This window comes from Balaenoptera musculus, chromosome 9 (assembly GCF_009873245.2).
Source record: "Balaenoptera musculus isolate JJ_BM4_2016_0621 chromosome 9, mBalMus1.pri.v3, whole genome shotgun sequence".
NCBI classification, from domain to species: Eukaryota; Metazoa; Chordata; class Mammalia; order Artiodactyla; family Balaenopteridae; genus Balaenoptera; species Balaenoptera musculus.
Window position 1 is genome coordinate 57,126,811 of NC_045793.1, and position 22,478 is coordinate 57,149,288.

Sequence of the window (22,478 nt, forward strand, 5' to 3'; positions counted from 1 at the left end):
ATTGAAGATCTGATGAACATAAGGTTTGAGAGACATATTTACCTTATACTCTGGGAATTGCGGTTTCAGTGGTTTGTCACAGAGAATACAAATACAAGACTTTGTTCTGGGAAGCATTTAAAATGTATTGGTTATTATTTTCTCAACAAAATAATCGATAAATCTGTATGCACTACTATCTGTTACTAATGAAATTTTGCAGTGATCAAAAAAAACAATTTTAATAGCTAGTACTTTTATTTATAAATGTCATTTGTGGACTTTTGTTTCCTAGGCTGAGAAAAAACACAAACGATTTCAGGAACTTGACAGATTTATGCACTACTACACAAGATTTAAAAATCATGAACATAGCTATCAGGTATGTCCCAAATCATTTCAAATGTGCTGAACTCTACTGTTGTGAATAAATAAAGAAAATGATATATTTATTTATTTCTATTCTTTTAGTTAGAGCAACGCCTTCTTAAAACAGCCAAAGAAAAGATGGAGCAATTGAGTAGAGCTCTCAAAGAAAGTAAGTTATAAGTGATATGTGTGATAATTAATATAAAATAGCTGTTATGCTTAAGTCACTTCATTGGTAGGAGGTTAAGACCCTTAAAAGAATACCTTATCTCCATTTGCTCATTTGGCAGTTTGGAGTTTTCGGAAGCCCAGAGTGTAGTTTAGCATTTGAGGCCTCTGGTAAGATTTTCCACCTTGCTTACCTCGCCTGCTCCTCTTAGTGCAACCTCTGCTGCCGGCAGATAAACACACATTATGGTTTTGCTTACTCTGTGCCACTGCTGATGATGCTCTACAATGTTGGGAAAAGTGAATGGGCCCAAAAAGGCATCCCTGACCTAGTCAGAGGAGCAAGATTCACAAGCCATCAAATTGTCATGTAACTGAATTCCCAGAGATTCTTGAGAAAATTTAGCAGAGTGCCTAATATAGAATGGAAGTCAAGTACAGTTTTGGGAGAAATCATCTCACTGGTAAATAGCAGACATTGGAGTCAAAAAGCAAAGTCATGAGATAGGGCTTACTTATGGTTCCTAAAATGGAAGTTCAAAAAGAACATTCCTAAAAATGGATTGAATACTAGTTACATAATTAGAATATAATATCTCACAGTGACCGCACAGAGTACAGGTTCTGGCATGTTTGTTTTAAAAAGTGACTTTTTTTTTTTTTTTTTGGCTGCTTTGGGTCCTTATTGCTGCGTGCAGGCTTTCTCTAGTTGTGGCGAGCAGGGGCTACTCTTCGTTGCAGTGCGCAGGCTTCTCATTGCGGTGGCTTCTCTTGTTGTGGAGCACGGGCTCTAGGCACGCAGTCTTCAGTAGTTGTGGCTTGCGGGCTCTAGAGCGCAGGCTCAGCAGTTGTGGTGCCCAGGGTTAGTTGCTCTGCGGCATGTGGGATCTTCCCAGACCAGGGCTCGAACCCATGTCCCCTGCACTGGCAGGCAGATTCTTAACCACTGTGCCACCAAGGAAGTCCCTAAAAAGTCACATTTTTAAAATAATCACAGCTTATATATAAAAGGTTTTAAGCCTAAAATGCAATCGATTACCCTTGTGTTCGCTCCATTTTATAAAAGTAATGAGTACTAACACCATTTTCATGAGGATAACTTCCTAATTAAAACAATAACCATAAGTTAAATAAATTAGAGTGGGACAAAAAGCATCAATAGCAGCTTAGTCTTCTTGTTAATTACTAGTTCTTAGACTATAGTAATGACATAACTATATCAAGCCAATACCAAACTCTTGAAGTATTATTGTCCACAGTAAAAATTGAAAGAAAAAGTCCTCACAGATTCTACAGTCTATTCCATCACGGACGTATCTCTAATACTTAGAACAGTGCCCAAAACATACTAAATATAAAATAAGTATTTGTAGGTGTAAACTACTGCTTCTGTTCAACCTTCTGGAGGTTCTAGACAGCATAGTAAGACATAAAAAAGAATTAAAAGATAGAAGATTTGGAAAGGAAGAAATAAAACCACTCTTCCTCCCTTTCTCTCTTTCTCTCCCTGGAGTGTTTATTAACTAGCATTTGTTACCCAGTTGTTTCCCAGGATGTTGTGTCTTTTACCTTACAATGTTGTTTTTGCAGAAGCATAATTTATAATTAGGCTTTTTTTTTTTTAGCAAGCAACTTAGCAAGGCATTTGTTCTAATTCTTAATGAGTAGAATTCTACTAGGGATAACCTAAAAAACTTAGTAAAACATTTGAGTTGACCTAGAGCTAGATTTGTTTACTCACAGGGTGAGAACAGAATCCAGGATCAATGTATGCATTCCTTCATGACTGCCATCAGTACTCCTGGGCTACTGCAGGCTGTGCTCCATTTATAAATGCATACAGGTCGTCACCTACATGCAAAACGTATGAGTGTTTTATGTAGGTTTTTAGTCTAGTTCAAATAAATACTATCATATAGCTACTTCAAGCAGTTTCTTCTTAGGGATCCTTGTTCTTTTTTCTTTCTTTTACGAAAACTTAGTTGCTTAATTTTATAATAGTGTATTTGCAAAAAAAAATTTCTCACTTTGCCTGGTTTACTTTATAGCTGAAGGAGGCTGTCCAGATACCACTTTCATCGAAGATGCAGTTCACGTGCTCTTAAAAACTCGACGCATTCTCAAGTGTTCTTATCCATATGGATTTTTCTTAGAACCTAAAAGCACAAAGAAAGAAATTTTTGAACTCATGCAAGTAAGATGTCTTTTTTATTAAATTTAAATGCAGTTACTATGAAAAACAGATTTTCTCCTTTTTCAACCACTTTATAACTAAGGTTTATCTTACTTGAGTGTAATTAATAAACAATTTTGTTTCTGTTTTTAGAATGGTTTTTAAATAAAGGAAAAGTTACCAATAATAAACTGAAATTTTCTTTATGTTTGAATTTGTCACTGTGCAGATTTGAATGAGTTCTGAGCTATGCAAACATTTCCTACCACATTTATTTCTTTTTTCTTTTTTTTTCTTTTCTTTTATTTATTTATTTTTGGCTCTGTTGGGTCTTCGTTGCTGTGTGTGGGCTTTTTCTAGTTGCGTCGAGCGGGAGCTGCTCTTCATCCCGGTGCGCGGGCTTCTCACTGCGGTGGCTTCTCTTATTGCAGAGCTTGGGGTCTAGGCTCGCGGGCTTCAGTAGTCGTGGCTCGCGGGCTCTAGAGCGCAGGCTCAGTAGTTGTGCATGGGCTTAGTTGCTCCGCAGCACGTGGGATCTTCCCGGACCAGGGCTCAAACCTGTGTCCCCTGCATTGGCAGACGGATTCTCAACCACTGCGCCACCAGGGAAGCCCCCATATTTATTTCTTTATTTTAAACTGGTTGAGGTTGAAATCTGGCCTAACTCTGATTATGTAATTAGGAATTTTATCTTCAAAAACGAAACAAACCACGTTACATACTAGATGGGAAAGTTGCTATTTGCCAGTTCATTTTAACAGTACAACTGAAAAACTTAAAGAGTACTTGAAAAAACAAAACAAAACATGTAAGTAAACTGACATCAGTGTAGCTGACCAGGTTCATTGTACATTACTCTTTTTTTTTGAAGTCACCAAACTTTCTCCTCTTGCTACTGTTTTTATGTCATCCCTTTGAACTCCCCTCTACTAATTTATATCTTACATTTCCTTCAATGCTGAATATTCATTTTCTCCATGAGGCCTTCCAGAGCTAACCCCAAATCACAAAGGTTTTGCCTTGCTTCACATTCCTTCAGCATTTACGTACAGTCTGTACCATGTGGTCAGGCACTTACATGTACAATGCCTTGAAATTTATTAGTTCTTTTTCACACAGACAAATTATAAATTTTTTTTATACAGCTGCTATACTATACTCACTACTTCTTTGTATCCATACCAACTACATTACTATAAATGCCTATTGAATGAATGCTGTTTTCCTAAAATGTGCGAAGTAGAAACACATGTTAAATTGGAAGTTATATAAAATTTGGATTAATTTCTGATTTCAGAGGAGTTAGATTTAACCAGACGGACACTGGATTTGCTATTGACTAACCCACTCAACCTATAATTTTTTTTTTTCCTCTTCTTAACATAGACAGACTTAGAGATGGTCACTGAAGACCTTGCCCAAAAAGTCAATAGGCCTTACCTTCGCACACCCCGCCACAAGATAATCAAGGCAGCATGCCTTGTACAGCAGAAGAGGCAAGAGTTCCTGGCATCTGTGGCTCGGGGAGTTGCTCCTGCAGACTCACCAGAAGCTCCAAGACGCAGGTGAAAAGGATACACACCATGGAACTCATCCTAGCACCAGCCACAAATGCTAGCAGGTTTATTTTTTTGTCCAACTAGGGTTCATATTCCTGAAAGTTACTTATACCTAAAATATGGATAGCTGATAAAAGTATGTTAACTTCTTTTTGGTGTTTTTTTTTTTCCCCAGTACTGTTTTTGTTTTTTTTATTTTTTTGTTTTTCGTTGTATAGTTTCTCAGACTAAATTAGGCTAGGTAAATTTCACACTAAAGTGAACTCATAATTCAACAAGTATTCTAACGCATCATTTTGATAGTCAAAAACATCTTATAATGTAGAATTTGGAAGCCTTGCCAAATTGTTAAGGTCATATTTGTATTTTTTGGTAAGAAGTTGTAAAGAAATTAGAAATCTGATATTAGTAAAGTTTTTTAAGTGATCCGTATTCATCCATTAAAGAGCAGTTGAGTTTTGGTTGTTTTATTTCAGACACTTATACTACTTATGCCATTATAAATTGAAGCATATTTTCTTATTCATATTAATTATAAGCATTAGAAATTCCTTGGACCCTTATTTTTACATAAACCCCTAAAAATAAAAATAGAAGCAATTGTAAAATACTCTGGTATAGCATGGTGATTTTTAATTTTTCCACCATTTTATACAAACATAAAGCAATGTAGAATTTGAAAGAAATAATGAAAGAATCATTTTAATTATATTCAGTAGTTGATCTTTGGTTAAGCAAGTTCCAAGCAGAGGAATTAAAAGTAATGTTCAAAGGGCAAGGGTCTGATTGTTTGTACTTTGTAGTACTGATAATAAATCAAATGGTATGTCTAATTTCTTTGTAGCTTTGCTGGTGGAACATGGGATTGGGAATATTTAGGATTTGCATCACCTGAGGTAATTGTTTTGTGCGGGTTTGGTTTGGTTTGGTTAGTTATAGTTTTCCTTAGTGCAATCCTGCTTGCATTTGCACCCTCATCTATTCTGAATATCCTACTGAGATTGTAAGCAATGTTTTTTTCTTTCTTTTATAATAATAATGCCTCAGCAGAGTCTACATTTACCTATTCATTGGATTATCATCACATTATTAAATGCATACCCTCTCTTATTTTTAATTACTGAATAGTCAGAAGGCCAATTTATAGCTTACATTTTTGGAAAATATCTTTAATTAACAGAAATATGAATTTTATTTATTAGAAATGCATTTCTAGTTGTAATATTGTTTCAATCTGAATTTATTAAAAACCTAAATAGACAATCTTTTTTTTTTAAGTTATTGCAAGAACCTGTTAGCATTGATTTATAATTAGTTACTAAGGTGGAAACTTGACATTAGTGTTTCTGCAGAAAGAATGCTTTGATAGTTGCTCTCTGCTTCTCTTTAAGATTTTCACACTCTTCTTGTTTTCATTGTTGTTGTTGTTGATATACCATCTTAAAATACAGAAGGTCTAAAATACTAATACTGCAAATAACATTTGCTGCAAATAGAAATAAGATAAAGTGAAAATCTTAATCACATTGCTATTTTCTGAGATTTAAATTGCCACTGTCACTGTTGAGTCTGATTTTAAATGGTTTTAGCAGTTCTCTCTACTTTCTGGTTCTTTATACAACAGTATACCATTCAACGCTTATATTATGATAACCTTTTAACTTAATTCTTGGAAGGCAGCGGGACAAACTATGAAACCTTTACCATTTATAGCCCATAAGTTGTCTGCAACTGAAAGACAGTGGAATTGATTATTATCCATAAATGACTGTGGTTTATTTAAATCAGACACTTTCTCTTTTCAGCTGCTAAGGATACTTGCAATCACCTTGTGGCCTTTTGTATTGGTAGATATATCCAAAACAAGATTTACTTGAGGAAGAATTTGTACTTAGAGCTCTGATACAGAAATTTTAAATTCACTTAAATTTTTTAAAAAAATTTTAATATATTAATGAAATTTCTGTTGTAAAACAAATTATGAACCTTTTCTTTACCTGACCCTCTGCTTGAATATTTTTATGTAATCATGTAATTTCAGCTTTGGGGAATAGTATGGAAAACTTCCACCTAAAAGGAGGAATAAACAAGCTTCAGTTATCAAAAAAAGAATAGAAAGATTTCAGTATTTCAAGGTAGAAACACAATTTAGCAAAAATAAAACCTTTACCAGTATATTCACAGTCATGTATGCATCATCTTGCGGCTTCTGGCTCTGACAATAACTTCAGTAATTTCAAAATACTTCTCTTGAATATTGAGGGTCTGCTAATATGACTGACACCATTTCATTTTGTAAAAAAGTAGGCAGGCTTTCTACCTCACATGTGAATACTTATAAATAAAATTATTGAGCTCTTGTTCCCTTGGGATTAAAAATTGTGAAATTATAAATAACATTTTTCTTAAATTTACTTTTTATGAGTTAATAAATTTTATAAGGATAATTTAATTCACTTTCAGTTTTCTATTCTTTAAAGTCTTTGGTACATTGAACACCAAGCTTTTATGTAAACCTTATTGCAGATCTAAAGAATTACCACACAGTATGAACCTTTAAAATTCTGCAAGTGTGTGGCTATCAAGTATCTGCTAAAATTATATCTATAAAAATTAGCTCTTTGCCTTCATATGCATTCTGAAAAAAATAATGTTGCCAAACTTCAGTAGACTTTTAGGTTGAATTTATATTTTTCATTAAAGTTAATTACATCTTATTCTTTTAAAACTAAATTGAATGAGTCATTGACAAGCATCAGTATTTGTTTTGTGCCACTTTAAAGGCAGTGGAGCCCAGAGGAAACAGCATGATCGAAAAGTCTAAGGGACACCAGAATTTGAGGTCTAGCCCTATAACTTAAGGTCTACTTAGGCTGTGTTCCTTAATTTCTCATCTTTAAATTGTGGATGGTGATATCTACCCCATGGAAGTTCTGGAAGGATTAAAGCATCTGTTTAAGTCACTAACAAAATTGGTGCTCAATAAATTGTGGCTATTATAATTTACAAAAAAAAAAAAAAACTCCTGGAAGCTTTTTTCCCTATAAATCCTAGAACTTCTCACTCTTCTCTGTAGCCTTAACACTCTCAAACCATTTGGAGTATCCCGACTAAAGCCTTTTCATATGCTTACTTGAAGATCTTAGGAATCCATGGAAATTTTCAGATAAGTTTAATTTTATGAAAACAATTTTTTTAAAGCCTGTTGCGTGGTGAGAGAACGCCATTTGAGTTTTTTATCAGAATAATTATAAATATAACAAGTTTCTTTTACAGGCTTTTTAACCATTTAGTTTTCTTCAATTGGAAATATGTATATTCTATGGTCAGAAATAATTTATTTAATTCAGAGTAACTTTGTACCATCAACAAGTGTACAAAGTAAACAAATTCTCCCTAAAGATAAATCTTAACTGAAATAATGTTTTCTTGCCATCTTTGTCTGAGAAACGTGGTAGTCCTCAGTGGTCTAGTGAACTATGATGACACATTAACAGTCATCCAGTTTTGGATCATGGGCCTCCAGGAAAAGAGGAAATGATACCCCAGCTCAGCAGTAAATTTAAAGAACCTGAATAATCTCTCTGGGCACTTGTAGTATCTTACGTTCATTTGTTTCTAACCTGGTAGAATGCCTTCCATTCTTTAATTAGGGTCCAACTGCTTACGTAGATGAAGGAATTTGAATAAATTTAACCAGAGTTGTATGATGTAAAAGTTTTACTGGGGTTTTAAAACTTATTTTCATTTATTCCAGTTACTTTCACAACATAAGCATATTTGAATATTCTAGAGATAATCATAAACCTGAGTATTTTAGTGTTTATCACTGAAAGAGTCTATAACGATTCTCAAAATTAGCCTTTTTATGCTGGTGTCAGGCACACTGGCCTGTCTTCTCGTCTCTTCTGTCGCTAAAATCTGGAAAAGTACATTTGTACGCAGATAATAGCAGGTAGGCCCAGGTTCTGCCTCTGGTGATAGCAAACCCACTTTAAACTATTATCACAAATGTAAAATAAACTCAGGGACATCTGCCCAAATCTGTGTTCTTCCCATATGCTAAATAGAAAACACTTCCCCCTGCCTGGGTTGTAGATAACCCCACGTATTAACTAATATAGGAAGGAAGCCAAGTAACATCTTATTTTAAAGGTAACCTCATATTCTTCTTTGATGTGAGTATGGTATATAGTAGTCCCAAAGAATACAGAATCCAACAATCTAACAAGTACTTAACTGTTAGTGCTTTTCTTTATTTTATCTTTTTTCTTTTATTTTCTGTTGCATATATCACAGTCATTTTTTTTAAAACCAGACCTCCAGAGAGGGCCTAACTTTTATTAGTAAAATCATTCTGGTATTAGTTATAATATTAGATAACAAGACCCAGGCATATGAAATAAGGCTCAGTTATGATCTAGCATTGGAGCTTGCAAGTATTCCCAATTTATCCAGACAATTATAACGCCTATTTAAAATTTTTTCTTTTTCCATTTTACCGTTTCTGTTTCCTTGGCATGGCAATACCTGCAGTTTCTTTTTCTAAAGCCAAGTGATTTTATAATATGTATATAAAATCACACATTTTTTTCCTAGAAAAAAAGTGTATTGTTTGTTTTATTTGCATTTAAAAATTTGCATGCTCTCCTGTATTTTATAACCTTTGGTTTATGCAGGAATATGCTGAATTTCAGTATCGGAGGAGGCACAGACAACAACGCCGTCGAGGAGATGTGCACAGTATGCTTAGTAATCCTCCAGACCCTGATGAGCCAAGTGAAAGCACTTTAGGTGAGTTCTTGCGTTGGGTTTGTTTTAATCTCTTAGTTCTCTTGCATTTATTCTTAAAAGTGGCTAATCTAAATATTTGTGAAACAGTTTGTAATTTAGATATACAGTCAACATGCAGATGCTTCTAATATCACAGGGTACAGAAAACCAGGGCGATTAAGAACATGGGCTGTGCAGTTAATGGCTTCCCTGTGTGTCCTTTATCCCATAACTTCTCACATGGACTCTGGCCTTGGTACATCAAGTACAGTCAAAAAGATGCTATGTGACTTCTGAGGCTAGGTCACAAAAAGGATACAGTTTCTGCCTTGCTTTCTCTCTTCATCTGGGACACTTACATTTGGGACCAAGCCAGACTGCTATGAGGAAGCCCAAAGTAGCCAATGTGGAGAGATAGCATGGAGAGATCATGTGGAGAGAACTGAGATCCCCTAGCTAGCCCCTTAGCCAGCATCAATTTCACCAGAAAGACACATGGGTGGCAAAAAAAAAAGCACTAAAAATGAGACAGGCTGGGACCTGGGACCCTTTGCTGAAGTGCTGCAATGCTTGCACCTGGACACACCTCTCTCTGAGCAACAAAATACAAAGAAACTATATGGGACTAAAAATAACTGCGTGCATGTGCAGTTGGGACAAATTATGGACAAAAAGATACAAAAGACCAAAAAACTCAACTGCCACTTCTGAATAGCGGGGAGGAAAAACAGGGTGTTGGGAGCAAAGGCAGGGTACTGCGCATGCCGCCTGCACTCAACACCCCCAGAGGGGTGGGCAAAACACCTAAGCCACCCCCACACACACACTGGACACACCCCTACCCTCCCCCCATATAAAGAACAAGCTCGCCTCCCCTTGGGGAGCGAGCAAGCAAGGGAACCTGTTGTTTGTTAGGGAACCTGTTGTTTGTTCTCACTCCCCTCTGCTGCAGCAAGGGCCCCAGTAAAGACTTGACTGGAGGGGGAGAAAAAAAAGAACATGGGCTGTGGAATCAGACAGACCTGAGTTCATGACCCCAGCTCTGCTGCTTATCGGTGTGAAACTTTAGTCAAGTCACTTACCCTCTCCAAGCTTTGGTCTCCTCATTCTAAAGAAGCAATAATAGGGACCTCCCTGCTGGTCCAGTGGTTAAGAATCCACCTTCCAATGCAGGGGACGTAAGTTTGACTAAGATCCCACATGCCTCGGGGCAATTAAGCCTGCGCACTCTAGAGCCGACGTGCCACTAGAGAGCCTGGGTGCCGCAACTAAGACCTGAGGCAGCCAAATAAATAAATAAATCTCACACCGGTCAGAATGGCCATCATCAAAACATCTGCAAACAATAAATGCTGGAGAGGGTGTGGAGAAAAGGGAACCCTCTTGCATTGTTGGTGGGAATGTAAATTGATACAGCCACTATGGAGAACAGTATGGAGGTTCCTTAAAAAACTAAAAATAGAACTACCATACGACCCAGGAATCCCACTACTGGGTATATACCCTGAGAAAACCATAATTCAAAAAGAGTCATGTACCAAAATGTTCATTGCAGCTCTATTTACAATAGCCAGGACATGGAAGCAACCTAAGTGTCCATCATCAGATGAATGGATGAAGAAGATGTGGCACATATATACAATGGAATATTACTCAGCCATAAAAAGAAACGAAATTGAGATATTTGTAGTGAGGTGGATGGACCTAGAGTCTGTCATACAGAGTGAAGTAAGTCAGAAAGAGAAAAACAAATACCACATGCTAACACATATATATGGAATCTAAGGGGGAAAAAAAAAAGGTCATGAAGAACCTAGGGGTAAGATGGGAATAAAGATACAGACCTACTAGAGAATGGACTTGAGGATATGGGGAGGGGGAAGGGTAAGCTGTGACAAAGTGAGAGAGTGGCATGGACATATATACACTACCAAACGTAAAATAGATAGCTAGTGGGAAGCAGCCGCATAGCACAGGGAGATCAGCTCGGTGCTTTGTGACCACCTAGCGGGGTGGGATAGGGAGGGTGGAAGAGAGGGAGACGCAAGAGGGAAGAGATATGGGAACGTATGTATATGTATAACTGATTCACTTTGTTCTAAAGCAGAAACTAACACACCATTGTAAAGCAATTGTACTCCAATAAAGATGTTTAAAAAAAAAAAAAAAGACCTGAGGCAGCCAAATAAATAAATAAATAAATAAATAATTGTTTTTTTAAAAAAAGCAATAATAATAATATCACTTTGTGGGCTTATTGTGAGCATTAAATGAGATAATAAGTGTAAAAGCCTTAAGTACTAATAGCACCTAGTGAGCACTCAATAAATTGTAGCTGTTGATTACTGTTATTGTGTTCATGAAATATTTTTCTCCTAGCCTCAGTTCTCCTATCAACATTTTTTTAAATTTCTGGTGTTAAAGATAAATTATATTAATTATCAGCTTTAAATATTAAATTATTAATTGAAAATCTTCAAACTATGGTGTCAGCAGATCATCTTTAATAAATCAGGATCGACAGGCCTCAAGATGGGGCTACTCCTTCTTGCGGTGCACTGGCTTCTCATCGCAGTGGCTTCTCTTGTTGCGGAGCACGGGCTGTAGGCACGCAGGCTCAGTAGTTATGGCTCACAGGCTCAGTAGTTGTGACACACGGGCTTAGTTGCTCTGCGGCATGTAGGATTTTCCCAGACCAGGGATCGAACCCGTGTCCCCTGCATTGGCAGGCGGATAACCACTGTGCCACCAGCAGAGTCCTTCTGTAGTTTTAAGAACTCTGAAAACTAAAACATCTTTCTTATTGCTTAAGGGGAAAAAAAAGAGCACTTGGTAGCACTTGTATTTGTGAATAGAACCGTTTATAATGCAAGCAAAAATATGAAGAATGATCATGGATTTGAAGTAATAGTGTTAGATATATATTGCTGTTTATGATGAGACAAATATGGATGAGAAATCTCTGAAAGATTAAGTGAACTTGTGAACACAGGTTTTCACCAGCACTCAAAGAGAAATCATCAATTTAAATAAAAAGATGTATGAGATCTTGTATGACTAAATTATCTCTGGCACCACTTGCTTTGAACAGATATCCCGGAAGGTGGCGGTGGCCACAGGCCTGGCACCTCCGTGGTAAGTTCTGCGTCTATGAGCGCACTGCACAGCTCTTCCCTGCACGACTACACCCCCGCCAGTCACTCTGAGAACCAGGACTCTCTTCAGGTAGCCTTTCTGGGCAGCCTCGTTGCCCCTGCTTTTGCTCTTTCTCTGTTTAGCCTGGCTTCCTATTTTTACCTCTATTGCTTTCCTTTTTCTTCCTTCCATTCTGAAATCTTTGCTTCAGAGATGTACTACAGGGAAAGATTCTTCTATTTCAGATTTACCTTAAGTAATTTTTTTTTTCCCTTTAGCATCCACAAGAAGAAAATTAAAATAAGATTTGAGTAGGTCAGATAATTCTTCTGTATAAATAGAGGTACTATTAATTATCTGTTTGGTAAAAGAACAGTGGTAGACCTCACTGGGTTCAATCATTTTTCCTTTTAAATTTTAAAGTAATTTTACTTTCTGTTGCCTCAGGCTCTGAGTTCCTTGGATGAAGACGATCCCAATATACTTCTTGCAATACAGTTATCTCTGCAAGAATCTGGGCTAGCCATCAATGAAGAAAATAGAGACTTTCTCAGTAATGAAGCATCGTTAGGAGCGATAGGCACCTCTTTACCTTCCAGGCTGGACTCCGTCCCCAGGAACACAGATAGCCCTCGGGCTGCGTTGAGCAGTTCTGAGCTGTTGGAACTTGGTAACAGCCTCATGAGACTAGGAGCAGAAAGTGACCCATTTTCAACTGACACCCTGAGTTCACACCCTCTCAGTGAGGTGAGAAGTGAATTCTATCCCTCATCCAGTGACCCTGACTCAGCTGACCAGGACGCCAACATCAATGACAATCTTCTTGGCAATATTATGGCTTGGTTTCATGACATGAACCCTCAGAGTATCGCCCTGATTCCTCCAGCAGCTACAGAAATCAGTGCAGATTCCCAGCTCCCCTGTGTCAAAGATGAGTCAGAAGGTGTGAGGGATGTGGAACTGATGCCGCCAGAAGATTCAGTGTTTGAAGATGCTGTGGTCAGTGAAGGTAGAGGAACCCAAATAGAAGAAGAAAATCCTTTGGAAGGAAACATTCTGGCTGGGGAAACAGCATCTCAAGCTGGCAACAGTGGTAATGAGGCAGCCAACAAGGGGGATGGTTCTGATGTTTCGAGTCAAACACCTCAAACCTCAAGTGACTGGCCTGAACAAGTACATTTAGTGTGAGCTGCACACCTCGGGGCTCTAAATGAATTGCAGGTGCAGATGGTGTGCTAGTGGAATATGCTTTATAGAGATTTGATCCACTTAATTCCAACTAATTATAAACCACTGACATTAGAATTAAATACAAAGAAGTTCCCTTGAATGGTAGCTTCATTTCTGATTTTAACCTTACAAGGAATTTCTTTTGTATTTAATTGGATAGCTTTTCCCCTTTTTGCTGACGAACAGAAGAGTGGGAGGGAGAAACACAAATGAAATAAATAGGTTAGATTCCACATTTTAAGAAAATGCAGTCCTCTGTTTAGCCTAAGGTCAGCAATACTTAAATTGAACATTTAAGTTAAAGGCTTACTCTCCAATCCTTGGGTGGTTTTTCCTTTTTAAAAAAATAAAAGTTTTCTTCATTTTAGAAGTTATTTTGGACAGATCTAGTAACATTTCATTCCTCCATCTCGTTGTGCTCTTCCGTAATTTTCTTTCTTCCTTTTTGTCTGAGCAGTGTGAATTGAGGTATCCAAGGCTTCCCTTTAGTGCAGCATCTACCACAGTGTAATTCATTTTAATTTTCACATGAATCAAAGATCTCTTTTCATGTCTATTTACAGTCCACTTGTGCCAAACTCTGACTCGTGCGCTAACAAGGCGTTCAGGTGTGCGGTGTCCTGGAGGGCTCCAGAGCAGTCTCAGCCTTCTCGGAAGTAAAAGGTGCCACTTGGTAGCAATGATATTCCAGAATTTAATGGGCTTTTGTTGCCATGGAGACTGCATTTAAATAAATGTAGCCTGTAGCTTAAGTTAACTAAATCTAATGCTGCTGTTAAAAACAGTTTATTTTAATATTAAAGTACAGTTGATTAGCAACAGCGGTGCTGTATTTTAAGAGACACTTTATTGGAAGTGCAATCATAGTTCTTTGTTTTCACAATTTTACAGTGCATTCTAATTACTAATGGGTGCAATTACTTTTAATGGTAAGTGTTTTATAAAATAGAAAAAAAGTGGAGTTTTCATGAGTTATAGTAAATCCCACAATTATTAAAAAACTCAATAAAACATCCTGCGCAACATGTTACCGTGCCTTTGCCTAACCTAAATGGATAGTTGCCAGTTAAGTAAGTAATTCAGATTTCAGTGTCTCTTCCGAAGTAACTATGCTGTATGAATTGCAAAGACCTCCATAAAACCACCCATGGCCTTGCCTTTACAGTAAATATAACAACTAAATGTTCAATCGGTTTGTTTGCCTAAATCGCAAATGCTGACGTGTTTGTTGTATTGCACAATACTCATTTGCTGTGTGATTACTGTTTAGTGTTGAAAAAAATCAACTTCCTAGTTATCAGTGTCTTACTGTGAAGAAAATACTGGTCCTAGTTGTAATTAAGATACAATGGTACAGTGTGTAATTAAAACTAGAATAAACTGTTGGAATGGCTGTTTTACTTACATATTATCAAAACTAGCATAACATAAGCAAAATAGATACGTAATACTCCATTTAATGTTTTGCCAGATTCTTATCAGAAATCTACAGATACCAAAATTTCAGTACTAAGTTTGTACAGGCAAGTCCTGGGCTGGGTAAAAGGTTATATTAGTATTGATATCCACATGAGTTGTAATTGTGGTTTTCGATTACTTTTTTTTCCCAAACCCCACTTTTGAAATTTTCTTGTACTTTAAACCGTATGGCTCAGACATTATATTAGAGTATTTAATATTCCCCTGTTCCCTTAGGATAAACTGTGTGGGAATTGCTCCTATGCCATGGATATCAAAAGTCCACATTAGTTTTTACATCCCCAATTATCAGAAACATTGATATCAATCCCTTTTAAAATTAGTTGGGGAAAATATTACGTTTATCTGCAGTGTATTACTGTATATTAAACTGAAATAGTCCATTAAAGGATTTTTTTACAAATTTATTTTGGATTGAAAATATCAACACCAATCAGTTTTTAGATCAAGTTGTAATTTTTCAATAGAAAGAGCCTTTGTATCACATTGAGGCGCCTTGCAAAGCTGCAGTAAGGTGAGAAAGAGTGCCCTGTGTGCAGACAGTATAGCCGTGGGTTCTGGTTCCTCTCACTTGTGCAGTACCCTGTGTTTCTGTGGTGTTCTCTCCTGAGCATGAAAACGATCATTATCCAATTTGTATTTCCTTGGTACATATTTTAAAAACATAGTCATTGACTTTACAATTCAGAAATAAAGTTTGGCAAAGCCTATTTTGTAAACAAGTTAATTTTATAATGTAAAAAAAAAAAAAAATTACTCTAACCTTGACTTGTTATTTGCACTTTCATAGTCTATACTTGATACATTCCCACTTTATATACAGTAGGATTCTACAAACGTGTAGATGTTTAGCCAAATGAATGCTGTTAATAATATGTAAAATTCTTTGATTAAACATTTATTACTTAAACTACTTCACTTTTGTCTCATTACATTATAGACTTTGTTTAACCAAGTCAGGAAGCTGATCTTTTTCAAGTTAAATTCCCTCCAGTATGATGGGATTGATTTGGTTCTTACATGTAATAGATTAATTCCTAATATTTTTTACACTAGCCCACTTACTGAGCAATTTATACCCCAGAGATAAGTCCAAAACATTGCATGACAATGCGTTAAAACACTGTGACTTCAACAGTCATTATTTTTGATCACTGTAGATTTCAGAAGAAAAGTTGTGATTTTTCCTTGAAATCTCTAATAGAAACATACAGTAAAATAGAAATTTAAGATATTTTGTGAAATTGCTTAGGATAGGAAAATTTTTTATGCCATATGAATAGAAATGCCTGCTTCTCAATCATTTTATTATTCTTTCCCATCTGAGTTATTACAACACCCCTCGGCATCTGAACTTCAAAGTGCACAGGCACAAGTTCCAGGCCACCGGCAGGTGCTTCACAGGATGTGCCCGTGATAACCACCAAGAGTCGTCGTCTTATTTGTGCCTTTCATTGAGTGGATCTCAAGCTTAGCTCCAATGTCCATATGCATGTTTATTGCAGCCACTGATCTCATTTTTGTTCCCTTTTTAGTCCTCAAATATTGCTGCTTACCTATTATGAATTAAAATCTGAGACTTATTGAAGTTTGGTCATAATTTTAAAAGTTATAGTTAGTAAATCACTAAAGAGTAAAATCTTGGAACCTAAATATTACATGATAATACAAATTTGGGGGGGGGGGTTCTTTTTTTTAAGGCTGAAACAAAAACTCCATAGGAGAAAAGTGTTCATGTGCTTGGCTCTTGGGCTGAGTAGTAGTATCTCAGCCCTGGACTATGGGCATAGTTCCTAGGTCACCTTAGCAACAGTCACCTTAGCAACAGTATATTATTGCCTTGTCAATCATTATCCCCTTCTCTCTAGAATAGATTTCTTTCTAGAAAGATGTAAGTGGCTCTTTCTAGATTATTACATGGCTGTCATTATTTTAGGAACTGGGAGTAGTCGTACTTCTTAAAGAAAGATGGACCAGAAAAGTTTCCTAAATTTAGCTCTCTGTTGCACTTAAGACTGACAGGTGGCTGACAAACTGAGTGATGGCCAAACTTTTGAAGAAATTATTCTTCTTCTGTCTTTAAAACTGTAATTTGAAAATATTCCTGATCAGGCTATATATCATCTCTTAGCCAGCCATTGCATAATGGCCTAGCCTGCACAAGACATCAGTTTACAGACAGGCTGAGAGAGAGATTCATGAAGGAGTGAAGAAAATACAATATAGAGAAGGGTAGTTATTAGATGAGACAGTACAGTTCTCCTGGGCTTCTTATGTGCTTGCTCAGGGTGCCAAGACTGCAAGGCCTGGCAAGAGTTTTGCCTGGACCACTTCTCAGGATTTATATAGCTAGTAAGCTTGAGGACAAGGAGCAGGCTTGCTGTCAAAGTGTTGGATTCCTCACACTCTGTTCCGCAGCTGCGACACAAACCCCCTGCACACTTGGCATTCATCTGGGCCCATTGTGTTGCCCCTGTGGAACTGGGGACTTGAGGAACTGGCACAAGTATGCTGACATTCATTCTGCATGCTGTGCCCTGAGTGATAAAGGCCTTTGCCTCTGACCCAGGGTCTTGTGTCTTCTGTCAGCATCCACGAAACTCTGACAGGCTAACTTAACTCGATAAAATCAAATCCCAGACCTGATGATTTTGGCAGCGAGGAATGGAATGCTGAAAGAGACATGATTTTGTAGAAGAGGAACCGTTGGGCCAGGTTTGGGAATGTAAGAGTCCCCGGAATCTGTCTGGTAGTGAATGCTCTCACTCAAGAGATAGCTAAGAGGTGGGGGAAGGATAAGGGTTCCCGCTGTCCTACGTTTTACTGAACAGGAGTTGAGCCAATGTTTACAGGCTTAACGAAAAGAAGTAGGGTTGAAACAAGCTGCCCTGTCCAAATGGTGCCTTGATTGTTGCTAACTCCTGCAGGCAGACAGGAAGGAAAGTTTTCATGACAAAACAGCAATTCTTGCGGCCCTACCTGAAAGGCAGTATGGCTGTGGCTGCTGAATCAGGGAGCCCCCAAATGTGAACTAAATGTCATCAGCAACAAGAACCTTGCTCTTTGATTGAGAGCTTTGAGTGGACCAAAAACATGAGAAGTTCATGTGGTTGAGCTACGAGCAGTCCAGCACTGTTCAAATGCAAAAGTGACTGCAAAGCCTTGCCCAGAAATGCAGATCAGGCTACGCTTACGCCCTGGCCCGTGACCCCTGACCCCTGACGGCAGTGAGGATGTGAGGATGAAGCGCCGGGTGCAGGAGGGACAGAAGGTGCCAAGGACTCCAGGTAATTGCGGAGGTGTATGTGGGGAAGAAAGTAGCCCATGGGCCCTGTTCTCTCTGGATGTTGACGTGTGTCACCACTGTTGTAGGAGAGGTATTTGTGCCAGTGTTCAGGCACTGGCCCTGGAGCGAGGGGCTAAGGGGGGAGAACAGGGCAACAATTAAGTGTACTCCCCACAGACCTGCCTCCCCCATCTCTTGGGCTCCTTACCCTCTCGGCTGAGGGACAAGGTAATCTGGCATCCATTTGCCACCTGCTGTATGTAGCTCCTGACTCAAGAGCATTTTAGACTATTCAGCCGGGAGAAAGGAATTTGGACACACTCCATAGAGGGGAAGGGAGGCTTCCCTTGTGGGTGGGGCCCTTTGGCTGATTGAATATAATGCCGCTCCCAAATCTGAATGTTTAATGGAATTGACGATTATGTGCCCACAGTTAACTGTCTCATAAGTATCGGTGTGGCATCTCCCATTTAGGGACTGCTACATGTAGAGAGGTGAGAGTGGAGCATACATCACTCCCCATTCTGCCTCTTTGTCCCCTCTCTGGTGGTCCAACAGAAACAATGTAGAATTCCAAGAGGAGAAAGTAAAATCATTCCTTGTGTTAAAGACTTGGTGGCAGCCCAAGTACTCAAGCCATTTCCCAGCACAACATTGCCACCTGCCTGACACAGCCACCTAGTACACCATTTTGGAGAAAGGCAGCTAGTAACTGGCTCCTGGGCTCTTCTTGAAACTGAGTGCCTGACCCATGGAGACCTTGGGACTCACTGATGTGACATCTCCACTTTGGGGTGGGTCACCTGGCATTGGAGAATTAACATGGGCCCAACAGGCCTTGCAAGTCAAACAAATGGTATATTAGAGGTCACAGCTAGCCTGACTGTAGCAGCAAGTATCTTAAATCTACATGAAAAATTAGTAGCTACCTTTGGGGGATATTTTGTGTATATCTTCACTGCCTAAAGTAAAGCCACTGGTTTAGTAGGAGGTGGGGGGTGTCTCAGTTCACAGAATGCCTGGGTTTGGTTCAATTGCTTGGCAGCAACTTTACCAAATCCCAGCAACATTTTCTTGTAGCTATAGATAATTCTAAAATTTGGAAATATTCTAAAAATACGGAAAGGCAAAGGAGCTAAAACTATTTTGGAAAAGAAAAAGTACACTTGATACCAAAAGCATAATCCATAAAAGAAAAAATTGATAAATTGGACATCATCAAAATTTAAAGCTTTGTTCTGCAGAAGACCTAATGAAGAAGGTAAAAAGACAAGCTACAGACCGGGAGGAAATGTTTGCAAACCACGTATCTAGAATATATAAAGAACTCTCAAAACTAAACAATAAAAAGACAGACAATCCAATATAAAATGGACAAAAGACATGAAGAAACATTTCACCAAAGAGGATGTATGGCAAACAAATAAGCACATGAAAAGTTGTGTAACATCACTATCCATTAGGAAATACAAATTTAAATCACAGCAAGACACTACACGCCTATCGGGATGGCTAAAATAATTAGTAGCATCAACACCAAATGCTGCCAAGGTTGCAGAGAAGCTGGGTCACTCATACACTGCCTGTGGGAATGTAAAGTGATACAGCCACCCTGGAAGATAGTGAGAAGTTTCTTTAAAAACTAAGCTACACTAACCATATGACCGAGCATTTGCACTCCTAGACATTTATCACAGAGAAGTGAAAATTAGGTCCACAAAAACCTGCACACAATTGTTCATAGCGCTTTATGCCAAAAACTGGAATCTACCAAAATGTCCTGTAGTAAGGGAATGATTAACTGTGATATATCCATGCAATGGAATACTACTCAGCAATAAAAGGGAGTGAACTAGTGACACAACTTCCAACGACTTGGATGGATCTCAAGGGCATTATGCTGAGTGAAAAAAATCCAACCTCAAAATGTCACGTACTGTATGATTTCATCCATTTAACATTTTTTAAATGACAATAATAGTGATGGAAACAAATTAGTGGTTATCAGGAGTTAGGGATGTTGGGGGAAGAGAGGTGTATGTGTGTGGCTATAAAGGGGTAGAAAAGGGACATTTTTGTGGTGATGCAACAGTCTGTATCTGGTTACAATGGGAGTTACATGAATTTACATGTGCTAAAATGACAGAACTATACATACATATTGTACCCAATGTCAGTTTCCTGGTTTTGATATTGTACATTATGTAAGAGATAACCATTGGGGGGAACTGGGTAAAGAGTACACATGGCCTCTCTGAATTATCTTTGCAATGTCCTGTGAATCTATAATTACTTCAAAACAAAATTTTAGAAAATGAAATGATAGCAGGCTAAATTTGGTGTGTGTCGTATGTTGCTGACACTTGCTTTAGAGCAACAATCAGATAAATCAAATGTTATCTTAGTGCATTACAATCTATCAATAGTGCTACGACTTGGAACCATTGACGACATCTTCAGCAGTTGATTGATCTGTTTCAAGGAATTTGATTAAGCAAAAGATACTGAAACTGCCAACATTCGTCTGGATAGTTAATGTCAAACATATGCCACAGCATTTTGGCCACTGATATTCTTTGAACCTATGAGTGCAAAGTGGCATACCGATTTTAAAAAGGCCATGCCTAACTGCTTACTAGCCTTTTAACATGAGTAGTTTCACTAGAGTCCACTTGTGTATAGATAGATTTGCTCAGCAAACCATGCCTAAACGCTGGATGAGGGAATACTCATTTGGGATAAGAAAAGTTAAAAGTAAATTATAGGCCCAGGATTTGTCAGCATATAGAAAGTATAACCTAAATTTTTCTATCGATTCTTTTCTTAAGTTTCCATTGCCCCATTATGGACATCTTGGGTTGATTACAGATGTTGCTACCCATCACTGGATTTGGGACCACTCCTGACAGATTTTCAAATCGTGGACGCTCTTCTCAAAAGGTGAATTTCTGTCATTGAGAACAAAGTAATCTACTCATTTGATAGGACTGACCGTAAAAGGTATGTCTTGCTCAGAGTCCTTACTAAATGCAGAAATCAAAAGGTTGTCATAGAAGCAGTAGAATTTCTTTTAATCAAGTCACCCTGCTATATGATGGCACATACAATAGACTCACAGTGGGCTTTGTGTGGTTGGGAGCATTGCTGAGACAAGAGAAATGCCTAATGTGGTGTGGGGATGGCAGAAACCGTCAGTGGAGAAATAAATTGGTCAGTGTGTCCCTATTATATGCAGGAAGGTTGTCTTGATGCCAAAAGAATATGCAAAATCTCAAGCTTCCCAGCTGAATTTGCTTTCTTGTATGGAATTAATTCACCATGAGTTTGGCAGGTGTATGTACAGATGGTGATTTTTAAGATATCCGGACCCAGGAGCTTTAGAGGGTCCTCCTAGATTTTTTGCTGGGTAGCTGAAAGTCCCTTTCTCTTCTACTTGCTCACATTTCAGAGGTTACACCCATCTTCAGGATTTTACTGGTAGTAATAAGAGATCATAAACACAATAAAGAAACTCTACTAAAATAGTGGAGATATGGCTAAGCCGAAATATGTAATCAAAAAGTCAGGTAGAGGTATGTGACTATATTGCTTGTACTTAAGTTCATATGTCTTACTTGAGATCTGTATGTTCAGTTAAATTTTGAAATAAAGCTCTATGATAAATACTAGAGAGACCAGAAGAGTTCATCTAATTTCCCCATCCTCCCCCCTGCACAATTCATCCATGCTGGAAATGGCCCCTTCTTACGTTCCTGCCAGACACTGAAGTGGTTCAGACCCAAAAGGCTCCCCTTGGAGCACACAGATAGTTTGAGATAGAAACAAAGAGATCTCTCAACATAGAATTTACTTCTCCAGTCTGACTCTGGAATCCAAGAGAAAGGCAGAATTCTTTATAGTTTCTCTTACTCTTAAAAAAAGTCAGATGCCAAAATATTCCCAACAAATGTCCAAATCAAGAGAAGAGAATGGAGTAAATATGGGTTTCTGTAATCAATTTTATTCATGTAGAGGAATGTTGCTTACAGCTTTAAATAGTGCCTGGAAAACTTCCACAAAAGTAATGAGCCTCTTACAATGTTTGTAAGTATGTAGTTATGTAGCTCACCTTTTGAGTTTATAAAAATCAGAAATGTCCGCCAGAAAGTTTTGCAATGTGACAGTGGAACTAAAAATATATAACAGCTACAGCTAACATTTACTGAATGTTCACTTTCATTTGACAAAAAAATTAAGTATTTTAAATAGAAGGGCTTATGGAGTGGTAACCTCTGCATGTCTTCACAGGCGTCCCTCCTTCCCTCTTTTCAGCACGAGCCAGCCTTGG

General features: G+C 37.9%; 1 protein-coding gene across 6 annotated transcripts in view; it reads left to right on the forward strand.

Moving 5' to 3' along the window:
• ANKIB1 (ankyrin repeat and IBR domain containing 1) overlaps nucleotides 1–15,782 on the forward strand; it is a 138,356-nt gene extending 122,574 nt beyond the window's left edge. For 2 of the 6 annotated variants that reach the window (XM_036863470.1, XM_036863471.1), the window contains exons 12-19: nucleotides 275–361; nucleotides 451–517; nucleotides 2,565–2,710; nucleotides 4,076–4,254; nucleotides 5,093–5,144; nucleotides 8,928–9,042; nucleotides 12,113–12,246; nucleotides 12,604–15,750. In XM_036863470.1, coding sequence (XP_036719365.1) covers nucleotides 275–361; nucleotides 451–517; nucleotides 2,565–2,710; nucleotides 4,076–4,254; nucleotides 5,093–5,144; nucleotides 8,928–9,042; nucleotides 12,113–12,246; nucleotides 12,604–13,344 — 1,521 coding nt within the window. In that variant the 3' untranslated portion in view covers nucleotides 13,345–15,750. Of the gene's footprint in view, nucleotides 1–274; nucleotides 362–450; nucleotides 518–2,564; nucleotides 2,711–4,075; nucleotides 4,255–5,092; nucleotides 5,145–8,927; nucleotides 9,043–12,112; nucleotides 12,247–12,603 lie in introns of all 6 variants that reach the window. The other 4 variants (XM_036863467.1, XM_036863469.1, XM_036863468.1 and 1 more) reach the window with 4 other exon arrangements.
• The last annotated feature ends 6,696 nt before the right edge of the window (nucleotides 15,783–22,478 follow it).